This window comes from Fukomys damarensis, unplaced genomic scaffold (assembly GCF_012274545.1).
Source record: "Fukomys damarensis isolate Sample0158 unplaced genomic scaffold, DMR_v1.0_HiC HiC_scaffold_23, whole genome shotgun sequence".
Classification (NCBI taxonomy): Eukaryota; Metazoa; Chordata; class Mammalia; order Rodentia; family Bathyergidae; genus Fukomys; species Fukomys damarensis.
In genome coordinates, this window is record NW_022900935.1 from 29,605,377 (window position 1) to 29,626,721 (window position 21,345).

The following is a 21,345-nucleotide window of genomic DNA, read 5'->3' on the forward strand; positions in this document are numbered from 1 at the left end:
AAAAAAAAAAAAAAAAAAAAAAAAGTCATTTCAGGTTGAGTAACCCTTATTTGAATTGCTTGGGACCTGAAGCACTTTCAGATCTCAGACTGTCTGATTCTGGGATTTTTCCATAGACTTTTTTGGTTGAGCATCCCAAACCTAAAAGTCTGAAATCCAAAAAGCTCCAAAATCCAAAACTTTCTTATGTCATGTGTGAGTGCTCAAATTTTAAAACATTTTAGACTTGAGGTTTTCTCATTAGGGATGCTCAACCTATAATATGGTTTTTCTTTCTAAAATTTCTTTACTTTCTCATTTTATTACAAAGCTAGTTATCTTTTTACATTAAAAAATATTCATAGTCACAGATCTGCACAAAACACACAGATAATAACTAAGGGCTATGTAAGTAGATGTTACACATGTATACCTACCTACATATCTAATTTCACTTCTATAAATATATATTTTAAATTTGGACTTTTGAAAATTAGTACTTTTGAAAATTAGTACTTCTTTAAAATTGTAATTTTAACTTTCTTTAGCATTTCAAAGGCAACAAAGGTTATCTGTGTCATCCTAATAAAACCAGTATTTCTCCAATATAATTTATTTTTAGTTTGCTTTGCAACACAGGTATGCTTAATACTATGTTGTACTATCCCTTTTGAGTTATTGCCAAAAAAAAAAAAAAATTAAATTAAGCAACCTTTATGATAAATTGCCTCAAATTCATATGGATAATCAGTGACAGCCCCGGGAAGTGAGTGGAAAACATCAAATAGAATTACTCCGACAGGTAAGTCTGATTTTCTTTACTTTCGAGAATCTCTATTAAAATACTACATGGGAAGATAAATCATAATACATAATAAAATAAGAGAATAATTTTTAAATCATTTCTACTTTCTAAGTATTCATATAATTTATATTGAACTATGACTCCATATTAAAGATATGACAACTAAGATTTTATTCATTCACATAAATTATAGATGGGCTATGGTACACTAAGCCATCTGCAAGGATTATTAAAGACATTCAAGAATTCATAAAATTTGCATATGGATCAGAAAAATCAAAAGGTACTTACCACTAAATCCCAATTATTTTGTTCAAGCAAGGTAATAGCTTCATCAATGTTCTCAATGCCAGTACATGCCTGAAAATAAAGTAAATAAATATTTTAGATATAATTTTAGAAATGGATAGGTTAATTAGACTTTAAAATGTTTCTGGGCATGGTGGCACACCCCTGTAATACCAACACTTGGGAGGCTGAGACAGGAGGATCACGAGTTCAAGGCCAGCCTAGGACTATATAGTGAGTTCAAGGCCAGAATGAACTCCATAGTGAGGTTGTCTCAAAAAAACCAAAAAAAGAAAAAAAAAAAAAGAAAGGAAACACATTATGTGTAATTTAAACTCAAATAGGTATATGAATAAAACCAAGACACGAAACAACTAACACATCTAAGCTCTTTATAGATAAGGTTTGAAAATTGTTAATTATAAAGCAAATTTGCATTACAAATATTTTATTATTGCAAAATAAAAGGCAATGGAAACAATTAAAAAGAGTATGTTTAAATATGGATATCTGGAGCTCAGAATAATCTCTAGATCTCTAATTGCATAGAACAATATTATTAAAAAGTTTATAATAGACAACTGTATCTGACTGAACTTCAACTCAAACTTGTACCTTATGTCAAAATTAACTCAAAATAGGTAATAGACCTAAAGTACAAACCTAAAACTATAAAACTTCTAGATCTATGCTGTCAGATTCATTAGTCATTAGACACATTAACAAATAAATCCTTGAAAAATACTGAGTTAAAATGTGCTATAAGTGTAAATTACACAACACATAGGCCTTAGTACAAAAAGTAAAATATATTATCTCATTAATAATTTTACAATTCAATGTTTAAATAATACTAATGATAGATTGGCTTAATTTTTTTTTTTTTTTTTTTGGTACCAGGTATTGAACTCAGGCAGGATCTTATGCTTGCGAGGTAGGCACAGTGCCGCTGAGCTAAATACTCAGCCCGGCTTAAATATTATTTATATCAGTATGTTAATCATATATAATTATTTGCCTATTGACATATTAGTATATTAAAATTAATTACATTCACATCTTTATATTTTTTAGCATGAATACTAAAAATTTTAAAGTTACATGTGACTTTCATTACAATTGCTGTTCTAGAAAAAAATAGGACATATTCGTGACCTGATTAAGTAAATATTATTAAGATAAAACAGCAAAAAAACCCACAGTTGTCCTTTTACAGATACTAAGGAAAATGAAAAGGCAGATAACAGATTGAGAGAAAATAACTACAAAATCTCTATCTAATTAAAGATTTGGAATCAGAATAAAAAAATTCAGAAAACTCAATTTTTAAAAATGAAAAACAAAGATTAACGGAAATATAACCAAAGAAGATACATACATGAATAAGGGTATTAAAAATTTTTCAACATCATTAGTCATTAGGGAAATACAAAGTAAACAATGAGATATATTACTTTTACATACTAAAATAGCTAAAATCCAAAAGACAATCTATCTCTTTCTCTCTCTCTCTCTCTCTCTCTCTCTCTCTCTGCCACCACCACCACGTGAGAACATAACAAGAAGGCAGACAAATCAGGTTAGAAAGAGAGCCCTCAACAGAAAGTGATCATGCTAGCACCCTGATCTCAGGACCTCCGGGAATGAGAACTATAAGAAAATAAATGAGCCAGGTATGGTAGCACAGGCCTGTAATCCCAGCACTCAGTAAGGAGGCTGAGGTAAAAATCACCTCAAGTTTGAGACCAACCTGGTGAGTTCAACACCAGCTTGAACTACAAGGTGAGACCCTGTCTCAATACATGCATACATGGACTATAGTTTAAGCCACCCATTCTAAGTAATAAAAACCAAATATGACAAAGAAATATTACAAAAAGTTTTAAAAATTAAAGAAACAAATAACTACAATTCATAGAAAACAACAAAGAAACTATGAGGAAGAATAGTCTGATATCCAGTTATCATATCATACAATTAATATAGTCCACCTTTCATAAAAATTGTAATGTATACAAAGAAACAACAAAGCATGGCCATTCAAGGAGGAAATTAATAGAAACTGTTCGGAAGTAAAGACAGATATCACGCTCAGTAAACAAAGTCTGTCAGTTATTATTTTAAATATGTTCACAGGGCTTAAAAAGAAAAATGGAAAAAAAGCCAAAAGAACCTAGCAACACTGTGTCAAATAATAGAGAATATTGGAAGGAGAGGTAAAAATGATTAAGTTGTGAGCCAAGTATTTAGCTCTGTGGTGTTGTGACTACCTCACATTGTGAGTCACATTGTGACTGCCCCATCTAGTTACAATTCATAAAAACATGAAAATATAAACAAATTTACTTCTTTTTGCACCAAGAAAACCAAGGACAATTTTTATGTTTCCAATAGAAAGGGGGGGAAATCAACATTCCCCAGAAATGGGTAACATTGAACATACTATATACATACTTTAAAAAAGATGTTTCAGGGCCAGGGATTTAGCTCAGTGGTTCCCAAGTTTGTGATCCCTGGTACCAAAAAAAAAAAAAAAAAGATGTTTCACTGTCTTCTGATTTACCGAGTTTATGATTAGAAGTCTTCTGTCTGATCTTATTAATTTGTATATATTAATCTCTTTCTTATGGCCACTTTTTTTTTTTTCATCCCTCGGTACAGGGCATCAAACTCACGACCTTGAGCTTTGCAAGGCACACGTGGTGCCACTGAGCTAAATCCCTAGGCCCCTTATGGCCACCTTTAAGCAATTTGATTTTGTGCTTGGTGGTTTTCTTCATATTTCCAGAATTTGGAATTGACTTTTTTCATATGTTGGCTTATGGTTTTCCTCAAATTTGGAAAATTTTGACCACTATTTCTTCAAGTATTCCTTTTCTACTCTCCCTTCTCAATGCTTCCTTTTAGGAACATCAAAACTGTATTTTTTTAATGTTGCTGAAGGCATCCCATAAATCACTGTACCTCTTTTGGGTTCTTTCCCCCACTTTTTTCTCTTTTTGCTTTCTTTATATTATTTCTTCTGTGTTTTGGGTCAATCTTTTCCTCTGCAGTGTCTAATCTGCTCTTAATCTCACTGACTGTATTTGTTCAACTTAGACATTATGCTGTTCATCTGAAAATATTTGATTTAGACCTTTTTCATGTATTCTATATCTTTTAACATGTTCATGCTTTCTTCTACAATTTTTTTCTTTTTTTCCTTATAATATTGGAGCTCGAACCCAGAGCCTCATTCAGGCTAAGTACACACACTATCACTGAGCGAATCCTCAACTCTTTCTTCTATTATCTTGAACATATAAGGCATAATATCTTTTGATAGCCTTCTCAATTAATTATACTGTTAGTTTCATTTCTAGGTCTCTTTTTATTGATTGAGTTTTCTCAGAATCATAGGTTAATATTTTGTTTCTTGAATGCTTGGTAATTTCTGATTGAATCCAAGCATTGTGACTACTTCCATTTTTGATGCTGGATATTTCTTTACATATTCTTGAGCCTTATTCCTAGGTACTTGGAAATAACTGCTTTTTTGAGGCTTCTAACAAAAGACAATATGAAAGAAGTCATTAATAATAGGGCTATTTTCCCCTACTTTTTAGGAATTATCTTCTATTGTTGTTTTTTGTTTTTATGATACCGGGAATCAAACTCAGGACCTTGTACTTGCCAGGCAGTCACAGAGCCACTAAGCCAAATCACCGGTTCTCTTGAGGCATTACCTTTGGAATACAAGGTTTGACTGAGCTGGGGATTTAGATCAGTGGTGCCATCACCTGCCTCACAAGCACAAGGTCCCAAGTTCAATCCTAGGTACCAAAAAAGAAAAATTAAAAAATAAAGTCCTCAACAACATATGATTGAAAAATACCTTATATGCCTTTAAGGCCTTCATATGTCTTAAAAAAAACTTAAAAACTTAAAAACTTCCTCACTTCAAACACATTTATCCCACCATCCTTGCCACAATCTGTTGTGACTGCCAAGATATCCTGAATGTTTACCTTTGAGTTTATTTTGACTTTGTGGAACAGCCAGAAGACTCACTGTGGCAGATTCAGTAAATAAGGCAGATAAGGACAAGGGTGCCTGCCTTTCAGTGAATGGCACTCAGCAGCAGAATTTATCATAATTTTGACTTACAAAAGGGGACTTCAAACTGCTTCAGAAAGTGACAAGAACTACAGGAAAAGTGTGTCCAAAGTGAGTGAGAGTATTCTGAGGGACATTAATGGCAATGTTTTTATTGTAATAAAGTTTTTATTTAAATATTCACTATATATTTTGATTACACCTCATACTAGGGGATGCCCCCATTTATTTATTTAAGAAGCTCCATTTAATATGAAGGATTTCATTCACCTCTTAGGAACAAGAAATACTCTATTTTGTGAGTGTTATTGAGATGTTTTAATTCATAAAATTTTCTACTTGCTTTTTTATATTTTTTTATTCTTTATGAATACTTCTAACATTTTAACCATCTGGGCTGGGGATTTAGCTCAGCGGTTCAGTGGCCTGCCTTGCAAGTGCAAGGACCCGAGTACAATCCCTGGTACCAAAAAAAAAAAAAAAAAAAAAAAATTTTAACCATCTGAAAATTTCCTGGAAAAATGAATTCAATGGCAAGCTGGGAAATTCTACACCAAGTATTCATCTTAGAAGAAACTTATAATGTTTTTTAGCACAGGAAAGCCCCTAAGAAATACCAGCATTCTTCCAACTTTTTCAACCTGGAGTTTTTTCTTCCTCTTTTATTTTTGTTGGATGGGGGCGGCAACACTGGGGACTGAATGCAGAGTCCTGCCCATGATGAGCAAACCCTGAGCTACAATCCCAACCCTCTATCTGGAGTTTTCTAAACTAACCAAATTAAAATTAAGTATATAATTTCCCATAAAATATATCTCACAATTTTGGGAAATGCTGGTAATTTCTTTTTTATTTTTACTGCTTTCAAATTTGTTTCTGTAAGTTAATGACATTTTCAGCAATCTCAAAGGTTTTTTTTGTTTTCTTTGTAATTATCTATTATAAAACAGAATTTTTTTTTTTTTTGGTTACCAGAGATCAAACTTGGGTCCTTGCGTTTGCAAGGCAGGTGGCAGAACCACTGAGCTAAATCCCTGGGTCCTATAAAACAGAATTTTGAGGGAATATGGATAGATAAATGAATGGATGGATAAATGGGAAAAATTTTGAATGTGATACAGCTAAAAGAACACACCTTTTTGAATCATACTTAAATCTGAATTTACAAACTGATAAAGCAAATTACTTCACCTCTCTCAGCATTATAGTGAGAAAAATGATACTTTCCTTTTATGAAAATTAAATGATATCCAGCAGTAAACTCAAAGCAAATATGCAGCAACCTTTTCACTTTCCCCTTTATGTTTTGTTAAATATGTTTCTATTATAATTTATCAGTCTTTATAAATATCATTATGTACCAAATATATGAGACAGCCTCAAAAGTGACTAATTTATTTATATACAATTATGTTTCACTTGGTAAATTCTTTTTTTCATTATTTAAAAGTTTCATTACAAATCTCTCACTGTTCATTATCAAAATTACAAGACTGTATATTAACAGACTGAAAATATAGGAAATTTCATTAAGGAAAGATGGGTTTACTGAAACTTGATCTTTTACAAAGAATCACTTCAAGTTACTGATAATAGAATTTCTCATTTACATTTCTATGTCTAATTCTCTTGAAAATTAAAATAATGTTTCCACTCTACTGAGCTAAAATTCAACCATAGCCACCTTAAGAAATACCCATTTATTTGTTAATCAGAAATACCAACTGAGTGGCACATATTTCCATTTTCTTCTTAGGCCAAAGCTTTCAGCTTAAATATGTTTTACAAATAAACAGATGATTTGCAGTGGTTCTGTTGAGCTTGCACATGGTAGCTGACCTTTAGTGAATGCAGTGGAGAAAAGCAGTGGTGATATCTGGTAAGACCAACCTAACTGTCTTATTTGACATGGAATCTCTTTCCTGCTTAGCTTCCAGCAGCAAAGTGTCTCTGGTCCAGTGGAAGCACAGGTCAGCATACTCTGATAAATCACATTTCAAAGTGATTCCATCCAGGCCAAGAGTTAGTCGTTCAATCTGTTGGTTGGGAGATGATACTAATATGAAGAAAACTATCCAGGTAGCTCAGATGTTCACTCAGCCACTGAAATGTTTCCAACATTGGCTCAATTTCATGAATCATCACTTGATTCTTTTTTCCCCCCGATCTTGAGAAGCAATTGCAGAAGGATACATTTCTCTGAGGAGATCTCCAACCATATGCCGCTGTCCATCTGCAGTCACAGGACAAAACAGCTTCCTAAAAAAAAAAGTCACTCAGTTGTTGTCTGATATATTCTAAAAGGGATGTGACAAAATCCATATTCTTCTGAAAGATATTCCAAATTTCCAGATGATTGGTCAAATATGTCGTTTTGTAGTCCCATCCAAAGCTGCTCGTGATCTTTTTTCTGCATTTCACTGATTAATTGGCTTTTATGCTTGAAAGCATCAGCTTCTTTTCATACAAGACATAAAATGAGTTTCCACTGCATCCTTAGATATACCATATAGAAGGCCTTTTCCTGGAAAACTCTTAAAATGTATTGTGGTGTTCCACAGAAAAGCTGAACATGCAAGAAAATCAAATAACAAACCCACTGGATAATGCCATTTCAGTGGTAGTGTACCTTCATAGTCACACCATGTCTCACTAATGTGTTCGTGTCTCATAACCTCCTGAAAGTGCTTTTTCACTTTATCAGTTACTGACATCAAATAATTTTTGGCAAAAAGAATAGTATGGTTTTGCTTCCCTTTCAGTTCTCTTCCTGATGCAGAGTGAAGCAAATTGGAATTCGTCCAAACTACACATCTCAAGGCACATCTTTGTCATCTGTCATTCTTCCAGTGGTTAAAGAGTATATATAAGCTAAAATGTGCTTCAATTAAAGTCAAAACTACCCAAAATGCCAGCTCCCCCTCAGGCTTTTGGCACAGGTGAAGACACCAGGGTTGGGGCTCTGCTGCTGCGTGATACACAATGTTCTGTAGAAGCACAAGAGCAGGAGTCCAGAGAACACACACAGCTGCAGAGGACACTGGTGTGTAAGTCAGAGCCTAGCCCTGCTGTACTTCCACCTTTTGGTACCTGGCAAACACAACCAGCAATGTGTCCCAACCCTGGAAGCCTACCTTACTTGGTAAGTTTCATTTGTAAGGGTTCTATGGTCCTTGACTTAAGATGGGTTTATAGCCTGAAAACCTCATTGTAAATAAACATAAAGTGAAAAGACATTTAATATACCTCACCTATGGAACATCATAGCTTAGCAGCAATAATAGACTGTAGAGTTACCAGCTGTTTACCCTCAAAATCACACAGCTTGGGACTGGGGATTTAGCTCAGTGGCACCATGCCTGCCTCACAAGCACAAGGTCGCCATTTCGATCCCCGGTACAAAAAAAATAAATCACACAGCTTGCTGCTGCTGCACAGCACAACAACACTCTTACTGCATATTGCTAGCCCAGGAAAAGACCAAAATTCAAACTTCTAAGGAGGACACATTGCTTCACACAGCAGAAAAGTTGAAAAATCATTAAGTCCAAACACCCTAAGTCAGGGACTATATATGAGCCTAACATAAAGACACATTTACAGTGTGTGTGAAACTACATGAATTTAAATCATTTCCCCTATATACTATTACACTTTAAAGACTTGATCTTGTGCCGGGCATGGTGGCACACTCCTGTAATCCCAGCACTCAGGAGGCTGAGGCAGGAGGATCTCTGTGAGTCCGAGACCAGCCTGGGGATATATAGTGAGTTCCAGATCAGTCTCAACTACATAGTGAGACCCTGTCTCAAAAAAAAAAAAAAAAAGATTTGATCTTGCTATGACAATGAATAGTTTAAAACATTTTTAAAAACAAATAAATGAAAAGATAATGGAAGTAGAGTATATTGTATGTTTCTCTACTTTTGTTTTTCATTAATGATCTCTCTATGATCATAATCTCAGTCTGTGTTCTTCTAATGCAGTTACTTACAAGATACACCCCAAAAGCCCTAAGTACTCAAAAGCTAATTTCACAAAGGAAAATCTATAGTCAAAGAACTCAAAAAGGAAAAGGTCTGCCAGAGCCCACAATATTGATTATGCCCAAAACATGCTGTTGTAAAGAATTGAATCCCTCACTTGGCTTACTTTGTGAGTCTGACTGAAGCTACATGACTCACAGAAGTATTGCGTGAGAACTGTGGTAGTGCGCAGGTTAATATGACCTCCTGCCAATGGCTATAGCTAAGACCAGAGTAATGGCCTATGAAGCTATGGGGCTAATATGACACAACATCCATAGCTGAGGTCAGAGTAATCGCACCCAAATTCCATTCCCACAATTAGTGCCTTCATAGCTTGAAGAACAATGCTCTAATTACACCCATATAATTTGTCTATCTTGCTTCTACTTTGAAAATGCTTAGACTTCTCTTTAAAGTCTTGCCTGCATTAGTTTCTATTGTAATTTCACATACTGTACATCTATACATGCACTTTACCCCAATTGATGAATAATAAAATTCAGTGGAAGAGACAGGCTAGTGCCTTTTGCCAAGGGAGCATTGGCCATTGCAGTTCACATTTTCTCTTTAACTATGTCTTAAGTTTTTCTTCAACCTTGGGTTGCACACTGGGCAGGTGGGATGAGAGACTTACTGCAGAACTCTCTGGCAAAGGTCAAAATGTTGGAAGAGAAAAAAGAAATATAAGCAAATGCATAAAGTGTTTCACAAGCTAAAAGTGCATCTTATTAAACAGATAAAGGATTTTAGTAATGTTCAATGCACTTAAGAAAAATAAGCAATAAACTGGGTTAAGACAATACAGAACAACTACTTTACTAAAGAAACAAAGTATGCAATGAAAACAAGTAGAAGTAGATGATACAAAAACTCAATGGAAAACATGGGTAGCAGACTCGACTAATATGAGGACAGAGTACCAGAAATAGAAGAAAAGGTGGATGCAGTAGATCATAAACTCCATGACCCCCTAAAAATGACAAGACACAACACAAGCTGGATCCAATAGCTAGATGATTAAAAAAAAAACTAAAAATTACAATAATAAAGGAAAAATTAGGTGTAAAAAATTTATTCGATGAAGTCATAGCAGAAGAGTTTCCAAAGAACTCACTATTCAAGTATAACAGGTATATACAACTCCAAATAGCCATGCCCAGGAAAGAACCTCTCAACATATAATTATGCTAGAAATTTAACAAAAAGGGAGAATTCTAAAAGTGACCAGAGAAAAATGGCAAATAACCTTTAAAGAATACCAATTAGCATAACTAAAGATGTCTCAGCACAAACCTTAAAAGCCAGAAGAGCTTGAAGAAGTCTTTCAAGCATTTAAGAAAACAACCGTCAACCTAGACTTTTACATGCTGCAAAACTGCCTTCAAAATTGAGAGAAGTAAAGATTCTCCACCACAAAGGAATCCATGGCTGGGCCAGGGATTTAGCTCAGTGGTTCCACCACCTGCCTTACAAGTACAAGGTTCTGAGTTTGATACCCAGTACCAAAAAAAAGAAATACATAATCACTAAACCAGCATTACAGAAAATACTTAAAGGAATCCTAGATAGAGACAAGGAGCCTACTAGCACCAAAGAGCCCAAAGGAAAGTACAGTACACATCTAAGTGGGAAAGTAGTTTAAAGGAAAAAAAAAAGGAATCAGTACTGGAAAAGTAATGCAATAACAGAATTCAATACACACCTTACAATAATAATTCACAATGTCAGTGGCCTCAACTTAGCTATCAAAAGACATGGACTGATAGATTTAATCAAAAAATAAAACCATATATTGCCTACAGGAGAAACATTTCATCAAAAATGAACTACACAGACTAAAAGCAAAAGGATAGAAAATAATACTTTATTCAACCGGGACCCAAAAACAAGCAGCAGTAGCTATCTCATTTTCAGTCACAGTAAACTTCAAGTCAAAAGTGGTCAGAAAAGACAAAGATGGCCACTACTACTGGTAAAGGGAACAATTCAACAGGAAGAGAGAGCAACTGTAAAACACTGGTACCATGGTTTATGAACTTAATTTGTTTTGTGATTTTGTGGAAGCTGTCTGTGTTTGTGTCTGTGTCGGGAAGATGGCCAGTCACGTTTGTTACTCGATGGGGACTTTGCAAACAGAAGCAAAATTTTGTTGAATGCTTGTTTCTGAACTAATTTGTTTGCAAACAGAAGCATTCATGAACTGAGGTATTACTGTATTTATGTGTTGAATGTCAGTGCACCCAACTTCATAATACAAAGCCAACAGGACTTAAAAGGACAAATAGACACCAATACAACATACTGGGGGGCTTCAATAACCCAACTCACACAATTAGGCAGATCAGTCAGACAAAAAAATCAACAAGGAAATAGAATTAAGCGACGCCATTGAGCAAATGGACTTAACAGATATATACAGTGTTTTGTCCAACAACAGAACATACATTTTCCTCAACAGTACAAGGAATTTTTTCCAATAATAGACCATATCTTAGTCCATAAACCATGCTTAAATAAATATAAAAGAATTGAAATAATCCCTGAATATTATCATGTCATAGCAGAATGAAGGGAAAAATCAACAGCAAAAGAAGCCACAGAAACTACTCTAGCACATGGAGATTACATAATGACTGAATAATCAATGGATCACAAAAGAAATCAGGGAAGAAATTTTAAAAGTTCCTAGAATCAAATGACAATGGAAGCAAAACATACTGAAACCTATAGGACACAAAGAAAGTTTATAGCTATAAATGTACACATAAGAATATAGCATTCCCAGGGCCAGGGATTTAGTTCAATGATTCTGCAACCAGCCTCCCAAGCTCAAGGTCCCAAGTTTGATCCCTGGTACCCCACAAAAAAAAATCTCAAATAAATTAACCTAATGATGCATCTCATAGTCCTAGAAAGACTAGAACAATCCAAATCTGAAAACAACAGAGAGAAAGAATTATGAAGATCAGAGACCAAAAAAATATAAAGGATCAGTGAATAAAAGACTTGGGTCTTTAAAAAAAGGAATGGGAAGGGGATCTGGAGATGGGAGAAGGAGCAAGATGCAGTATGCATATGTACCAATTCCACCATAATGCACATACTATATTTACTATGTATCGCCTCCATACACTAATTTAAAAATCAAGAAAAATTCAAATATGAGACTTAGTAGTCACATATTCATTATATTATTTATTAAATTCCTTTCTTATAGACTTAAGAATAAGAAGCTCATTTATTTGAGAAGGAAACATAGGAAGAGAAGCAGTACATGAAAAGATGAGGTTAAAAAAAACAAAAGGGAAAGAGAATTCATGTTAGAAACCTAAAAATAATTTGGTTTTGTCAAAGCATAAGTTTCTACCAAAGAAAAATTTTAAACTGAAGAATTGTTAAGAAAAATAAGAAAATAATGAGTAGCAGCCTGGTCATCCCCACATTATGAGAAAATCCAGAGGTATCCAAGCAATTCTCAAAAGCAGACACTAAAAGCAGAGCCTAAAAGGACCTGAGGTATAACACACAGTAGAGTATTACTGTCAGTACTTCAATAGTGAGGACAATAGAGTTTCAAACAAAGCCACCAACTTCAGAAGATGGAGACAGAAGAGCTTTGAGCTCCAACTCTACAAGTCACTATTATGGACTCACAAAAGGCATCGTGGTATATTAAAATGTTATTTATAGTAGGATCCTTCCCTCTCTGACATCAAATTTACCTGTGATGCTTATTAAACATACAAAATACTTAGAATTTGTCTCAAACTACTGAATCACATTTTCTCTAGAAAGTAGGGCTCTAGAATCTGTATTTTATTAAGCCCTCCAGGTGATTCTTACACTGATTAAAGCCTGAAAAACATAAGCATAGTGGAAAGAGTGTCTTGCCCACCTCCTGACTCCCAGCTGGGTATTCTCAAGTAAAGCACTTCACTTAACTCAGTGCCAAAGTTTTACTATTAAAAAGCATCTCAGAAAACTACTATTTTTAAAAGTTATTAAATTTAGTGTGTTTTTTAACATCATTAGTCTGATTATAACCTACACAAATGCTTCCAATGGCAATGGGTACTAAGTAAAGTAAATCATGTATCTATTACTTCTAAAAATAAACTGCCATATGACTCTACACTGATGCAATCTATTCATGTTTGTAAAATATTATAAATGTCAAACAGTGCTACAGTGCAAATGCACACACATTTTGTCAAACCGTAGTTTCATATTTAAAAAGAAACAATCACTAGTTTCAGTTTGAGTAACTTTTCCTTAAAACTTGTAAATAGTTCTTTAAAAAGCAAAAACAACCAAAAATCTTGAAATGTAAATCTATACCAAGAACTAAATTTGATAAGCTATCTAACATATATTTCCTTCCAATGAGTTGTATACACATTTAATTCAACTAAGAGAAATGAAACAAGCTACTATTAGTTGATCAGGAGACTCACACCCCTTAAACATGTCAAAACTGTATTTATTCTATGATACCTGTAAAACCACTTATAAAAATGATTCTGGTGGTACATGGGTCAGAGACCAAAATCAGCCTGAACTTTCACGGAGTTGAAAGCACCAGAACTGGCACCCTGTCATAATCCTACTTCAGATTTGCTGGGATTACCTAACACCCCACTCTAATCTTATTGCAGGCTTCCTGGGATCTCCCAGCACAGATCTGGGCTCTGTCTGCTTCCTTTGTCTACCAGTGACAGCAAAGTCATGCCCTAAATTGGACACTACCACAAAACTATAGACCCCAGAAGATAACCACAGACTTGAAACACAGAGCAATTTTATTTTATTCTTTCCATTTTTTTTTTCCTAGTGTGAACATTATTTTTAGTTGTTGTTTTGTTCTTATTTTTGTTTTTTCCTTCTTTCTTTCCCTCCTGTCTTCTTCACCAGCTTCCCAAAGCATGGGTAATCTTCCTTTGTCCTTCAGCCTTAACTCTAATCCTTCTCTTCTTTTGCTTCTCTATTACTTTCTTATCTCTTTTAAATTTTCTCCCCTGAGGGTAAAAATCACTCTACTAAGGGGATATTTACAGTATACAATTTTCTGATTTGTTCTAGACTTTGTTATGTAACTGTAAAATCTTGTACCTATGGTTAAAGGTGGCAGGTTAACAACTTTCCTCAGTCTGTCATTTTCTAAACTGTGTCTGATACTATTGTTATTACTGACTATACTACTTCAGCCAAAGTGACATGGTTGTTGTGCTCAGCTGATCTTCTCGTATACCAATACTACGATTGTCTAGGGCTCATATACAATTTCATAGTCCAGTAGTACCAAACAACTTGGTGCTGGACCAAACAGGCAGCAACTTCTCAACCATATAATTTGAAGAGGTAGAAACTTGGGACAGATTAAAAAGCCAAAAGCCACATACAACTTGAAGACATTTCTGAAAAGTAGTTGTTTCCTAAAGAAGCCTCCATACTAGTAATAGAGCTGCTGACCATAAGCAATTTACAAGTATCAATGTAGAAAACAAATTTTTAAAAATAGAAAATAGAAACACAGAAGGAAGATGCAGACCTTCAGCTTGCCCAAGAGAAATCCAGTAGATGCTGAGGTAGAAGAAATCAAAAGCAACCCATCTGAATTTTCTTAAATAGGTAATAACAGAAGTAACAAGGCAGATGAACAAGTCTCTATGAAAAATAATCAGAAATAATTGCACAGATAACTAAAGAGAGAATGACCATAAAGGACATAGTTACTGAATCTAGAGTAGATAGAAGGGAAAAAAATAGGAGCTTAGAAAAGTGATGGAAACCATGAATACCCAACCTATGAAAGAAATATAATCCATGAAACAGATTCAAATGGATATCCAGGAGATTAAAAAATTCTATTGAAAGCATATACAGCTTAATCAATCAATCTGAAGACAGACTATCAGATCTAGAAGACAGGGCTGCTCTTAGTGATTATCAAACAGAAGACTTAAAATACCAAGGATCCATTAAAAAGTCAATCCAACAGCTGCTGGATGATGCAAAGAACAACTTAAGATTAATCAAAATCAATGTAAAATCAGAAGATAACACAAAGGACATCTAAAAACCAGTTCACAGAAGTAATACCTCAAAATTTTTGAAGCATGGAAGAATTTGAGATAAAGATAAATGAGGTAGCCAGGCGTGGTGGCGCACACCTGTAAGCACTCGGGAGGCTGAGGCAGGAGGATCATTGTGAGTTCAAGACCAGCCTGGGCTACATAGAGTTACAGGTCAGTCTCAACTATGCAGTGAGACCCTGTCTCAAAAAAAAAAAAAGATAAATGAGGTATATAGATGCAACTGCCCATGATCAGAAAAAAACTACACCAAGGGACATAATACTCAAGATTCCAAAAATTCAACAGAAGAAGAGACTATTAAAAGCTGTCAGAGAAAAGGAAAAAACTGCCTATAAAAGAATCACAGAATCAAAATCACAGCAGATTTAAATCAAGGAGAGCTTGGAGTAAAGTATTTCAAGCCCTAAAAGAAAGTCTTCAACCCAGATCGATGTACCCTGAAACATTATCTTTCAACATTGATGGAGAAATAAGATACTTCCATGATAAAGAACAACTGAAGAAATTCAAACCAGCTCTCTAAATAGTTCTGATGGATATTCTACAAAAAGACAGTGAAGATAACAATTCCATGAATCCCAGTAGAATGAATCCACCAGGCAAGGCAAGCAATATACAGGAGGGAAATACAATATACAACAGGAAAATAAGATGACAAGGATTGAGTCAATACTTAATCAGTTATAACCATGAATATAAATGGTCTCAACTCACTGATCAAGAGTCAGATTCACAGAATGGATCCAGAAACAAGATCCAACAATATGCTGCATACAAGAAATTAATTTAACTCAAAGACTGGGCCAGGGATTTAGCTCAGCGGCACTGTGCCTGCTTTGCAAGCACAAGGTCCTGAGTTCAACTTCTGATTCCAAAACAAACAAACAAAAAAAAAGAGTTAAGGGCATCATACCACAGCAACATATGCACACCCATGTTTATAACAGCACAATTTATAACAGCCATATCTTGAAAACAGCCCAGATGCCCATCAAGGGATGAATAAAGAAACTGTGTTTTTTAATATACAATGGAATACCACATTGTCATTTAAAAGGATGAACTTGAAAAACAAATGTGGTTATTAAAAAGGGGTACTACTCAGATATAAAGAATGAGAAACTGGAGATATTTGTAGCTAAATGGATGCACATTGAGGCCATACTCTTAAGTGAAATAAATAGGACACTTATGTGTAAATACTGAAAAAATAAATTAAAAAAATAAAAGGATGAACTTGAGATATTTTTAGGTAAATGGATGCACCTTGAGAACATAATTTTAAGTGAAATAAATCACACACGTTTAAATACCACATTGTTGCCAGGGATTTAGCTCAGTGGTTCCACCGCCTGCTTTGCAAGTGTAAGGACCTGAGTTCGATCCCCAGTACCAATCAAGCAATCAATCAATAAATAAATACCCCATTGTTTCTCCATATGAGAAACCAAAAGTGGAAATAAGGACTGAAATGCATAATGGATGTTGGGAAATGGGAAGAAAGTGTTCAAATAGAAAGGGGAACAGGGGAGGAGGGAGGGAGAAAAGGAGAAGAAAAAAGTAAAAACACGTTTTGATGGACATTTTGGGCTGTTTCCAAGATTTAATTATTACACATTGTGCTGCTATAAACATGGGTGTACATATATCACTGTGGTATGCTTTTAATTCTTTTTAATGCCCCAAGAAGGGGAATAGCTGGGTCAAATGTAACCTCTAGTTTTGGTTTTATGAGAAATCTCCGCACTGATTTCCAGTGGTTGCACCAGTCTACCTACACTCCCATCTAAGGGTTCCTTTTCCCCACAGCCCCTCTAGCATTTGTTATTGGTTGATTTCTTGATAATAGCCATTCTTAATGGAATGAGATGGAATCTCAGTGTTTTATTTTGCATCTCTTGAATGACTAGTGATGCTGAACATTTTTTCATATATTTACTTGCTATTTATACTTTTTTATCTGAGCAGCGTCTACTCATTTCCGATGCCCTTTCTGTGGGTTGTGTCTTCACTCTGTTGGTTTCTTTTGCTGTGCAAAAGCCTTTTAGTAAGATGAGATCCCACTTGTTCATTCTTTGTGGTATTTCCTTCTTGCCACTTTCTGAAGCAGTTCTGGAAGTCCTCCTTCCAAGTGTGTTTACAAGGTGTGATCAAAAATTCAGTGAATGTTGCTACTGAGTGCCACTCAATGGAAAAGCAAGCGTCTAAAAACATTACAGTGTCCTCACCCACCTTATTCATTGGATTGGTACCATGTGAGTTCTTGCTCTTCCCCCAAAGTCAAAATGACTGTGCAAGGTAGACATTTTCAATCAATTCAGGACATTACAAGAGCCACCATAGTGCAGCTAACACTCACTTCTACAGACTTCTAGAACTACTTCAGAAAGTGACAATAGGGTAAGCATGTTTGATGTGAGTACAAGTTATGAGGGGGAGTATTCTGAGAAGGATTAATGGCAATGATCTTTTATAAAATAAATTTTTAAAATATAAACACATTGCGTTTTTCAATAAGACCTCATGCTTAAAATGGTAAAACAATAAATGTTATTTTATCACAATAAAAAAGCCTACAATATAGATTTTAAGCACGTAAACTTTAAAGATCAGTAAAGCTAATGCTGACAAAAGTCAGATGTACTGGGCATAGTGGCACACGCCTTTAATCCCAGCACTCAGGAGGCTGAGACAGGAGGATTGCTATGAGTTCGAGACCAGCCTGGGCTACATAGTGAGTTCCAGGTCAGTCTCAACTACATAGTAAGACCCTGTCTCAAAAAACAACAACATTCCATTTTATAGAAAAACCACATCTTCTTTATCCAGTTTCCAACTGATGGGCAAATGGGCTGTTTCCAAGTTTTAGCTATTACAAATTGTGCGCTATAAATATGGGTGTGCATACTTCTCTGTGATATGATTCTTTTAGTTCTTTTGGAAAGACATCCAGCAGAGGGATGGCTGGGTCAAATGGAACCTCCAGTCTAAGCTCTTTGAGGTATCTCCATAACATCTTCTTTATCCAGTTTCCAACTGATGGGCAAATGGGCTGTTTCCAAGTTTTAGCTATTACAAATTGTGCGCTATAAATATGGGTGTGCATACTTCTCTGTGATATGATTCTTTTAGTTCTTTTGGAAAGACATCCAGCAGAGGGATGGCTGGGTCAAATGGAACCTCCAGTCTAAGCTCTTTGAGGTATCTCCATATATATATATTTACTTCTTTGTCTGAGAAATGTCTGTTCATTTCAGATGCCCATTTTTGAATCGGGTCTTTATATTTGGGGGGGGCTGATTGTTTTGAGTTCTTTATATATTCTTAATAATAGTCCTTTGTCTGAGGAACAGCAGGTAAAAATTTTTTCCCACATTGTAGGTTGTCTCTTAGTTCTGCTGATGGTTTCTTTAGCAGTACAGAAGCTTTTTAATAAGATGAGATCCCAGTTGTTGATTCTATCTGCATGTCATGTAGAGGTACAAATTCCCAACAATGAATGTAACTGTACTGTATCCCTAAAATGTACCAATAAACTCAAAGCTGAAAAAAACAACAACAACAACAACAAAAAAAAGTCAGATGTTAGAAGTCAAAATACTGGAAGCTGGACACAAGGGCATACACCTATAATACCAGCTACTAAGGAAGCTAAGGCACAAGGAACACCTAAAGAAGTTTAGGGTCAGATAGGGCAACATAGAAAGATCCCACCTCTAAAAATAAAAGAAATAAAAGACCATTCTCAATGGTCTGGGGATAAGGGATTAGAAAGAAAGGCTTCTGGGTTTTACTTATATTGTTTTCTTTCTTCTTTGTTTCTTTTTGTTGTTATTCTTGGCTTATATAACAGAAATGTATTCTTTCATAAGTCCAAGATAAAGGTGTCAGCAGACTAGGTTTCTTTTGACGCTTCTCCCAATGGCATGTAGATCTTCTCCCTGTGTCTCAAATAGTCTTCCCTTTGTGTCTGATACTTAATCTCTTTTTTCCTCTTATTCTTCCTTCAGATATAGATATAGATATAGATATATAGATATATAATATGTTTTTTAACCTGTGGTAATTACATAAGTATATTTATTTTGTACTACTTCACCAAATTATACTCTTAGGATTTATGTTCTTTGTCCTCTGAATATTACATACTCGAAGCTTTGGGATTTTGTTTGCCTTAGTTAATGATAGATAAATTGTGATTTTGCTGAGGTAAGAATCTGGAACACACACACTGGCTGATTTTCAAAGATAAGTCACTTAGGGCTGGGGATTTAGCTCAGTGGCACCATGCGTGCCTCATAACTGCAAGGTCCTGAGTTCAATCACCCCATACCAAAATAAAAAAGTCACCTATCCAGTAGGTGAGCCCTAGTCCAACAGCTACATGTTAGTGTACTTTTATTGCATGTCATCTGTCTTTTAGCATATAGAGTACAATTTGTCTCAAATGATCAAAATATTGGTTCTATTTTAAAATATCCTCCAAATAAAGTCAACTTCTAATAATAGAAGGAGAAAATGAGGAAATCTAGGAAAGTAATATAAATATATGAAAGAATGCCAAGAATCTAAGTATGTGTTTAAATCTTTGCTTTTAAATTCTTTGGGGTATACACCCAGAATGAAATTGCCAGATCATCTGGTAATTCTGTGTTTAATTTTTTTAAGACACGGTAAGTTTTTGTCATATACAAAGTCCACCAAAAAAATGTATATACACTTCAGGAAGAGAAAAGCTTGTATAAATATTTTAATACTGAATTTACTGAGATATCATGAGACTAATACAAGTTACCTTTGGCTTCTATAATTACAAGAGATGTTTAAAGTGGTGGCCACTAGCTTCCAGACATTTATCACTACAGCGAACTGCTGCTTGGGTAACCTTGGTCAATTAGACTGCTGCACATCAATTTTCAATTTCTTCTCTAAGGGCCAGCAGGATAGTGGCTTTTCTAGAATATACAACATCCTCCATGGTCCCCCATACAAGGGTAACACCATCCGTTGAAAAATCATACTATTTTTCTTTTCCTGAATTGTGTATACAGACTTTTTTGCAGACTCTATATTTTGTATTGCCTGACCTTATAAATCCACTTAGTACTAGCTGGGCCTAATGACACACACACGTAATCTAAGCACTCTAGGAGGATGAGGCAGGAGGATCACAAGTTCCGCTCAGCCAGGGTAATTTAATGAGTTAGCAAGACCTTGCCTCAAAATAAAAAAAATTTAAAAGATCTAGGAGTGTAGCATAGTGCAAAAGCTCTGGAGTTTAATCTCTAGTGAAAAATGAAAGATTACATATTACTTCTAGAAGTTTATCCTTTTTAAAGAATGCAGGGAATATTATATATACAAAATCATTTGGTCTTCATGACTTTTTTTCCCTCTTATTAAAAGACTTATTGTCTAGTTCAAAGCATTCCCAAAATACAGCTGCTTATAACATTAATGATATTGATATTTGACTTTTCTTTTTCTTCCATTTTCTTTAGAGATGCCAAGAATCCAAGCCAGGTCCTAGCACCTGCCAGGCAAGAATTCTACCACTGAGCTACATATACCTCTAGTTCATATTAATAGTTGCAAATAAAAGTATTATGGGTTGGGGGATATTTTGGTCTTGTCATCATTGTCGTTATTGTTGTTTTGTACCAAGGACTGACCCCTGGGCACTGAGCTACCTCCCTATCCCTTTTTATGCTTTGTTTTGAGACAGGATCTATGTCACTAAATTTCCCAGGCTGGCCCTGAACTTGTGATCCTCCTGCTTCAGTGTCCCAGGGTGCTGGGATTACAGGCATGCATCACCAGCTAAACATATTTTATATTTTGTATTTTTTACAAAACTGATTAGGTATTCTGACTTTAAAAACTGTGAAGGCTACAGAAATTATCAGGTCATGCCGGGCGTGGTGGCGCAGGCCTGTAATCCCAGCACTTGGGAGGCTGAGGCAGGAGGATTGCTGTGAGTTCGAGACCAGCCTGGACTACCCAGTGAGTTCCAGGTCAGTCTCACTACATAGTGAGACCCTGTCTTAAAAACCCC

General features: G+C 35.1%; 1 protein-coding gene and 1 pseudogene across 1 annotated transcript in view; both read right to left on the reverse strand.

Moving 5' to 3' along the window:
• The window catches only part of Faf1 (Fas associated factor 1), a 401,181-nt gene that overhangs the window by 363,786 nt on the left and 16,050 nt on the right, over nucleotides 1–21,345 (reverse strand). Inside the window, exon 2 of the mRNA XM_010610286.1 lies at nucleotides 1,076–1,144. Coding sequence (XP_010608588.1) covers nucleotides 1,076–1,144 — 69 coding nt within the window. The remainder of the gene's footprint in view (nucleotides 1–1,075; nucleotides 1,145–21,345) is intronic.
• On the reverse strand, nucleotides 6,993–8,009 carry LOC104852542 (annotated as a pseudogene).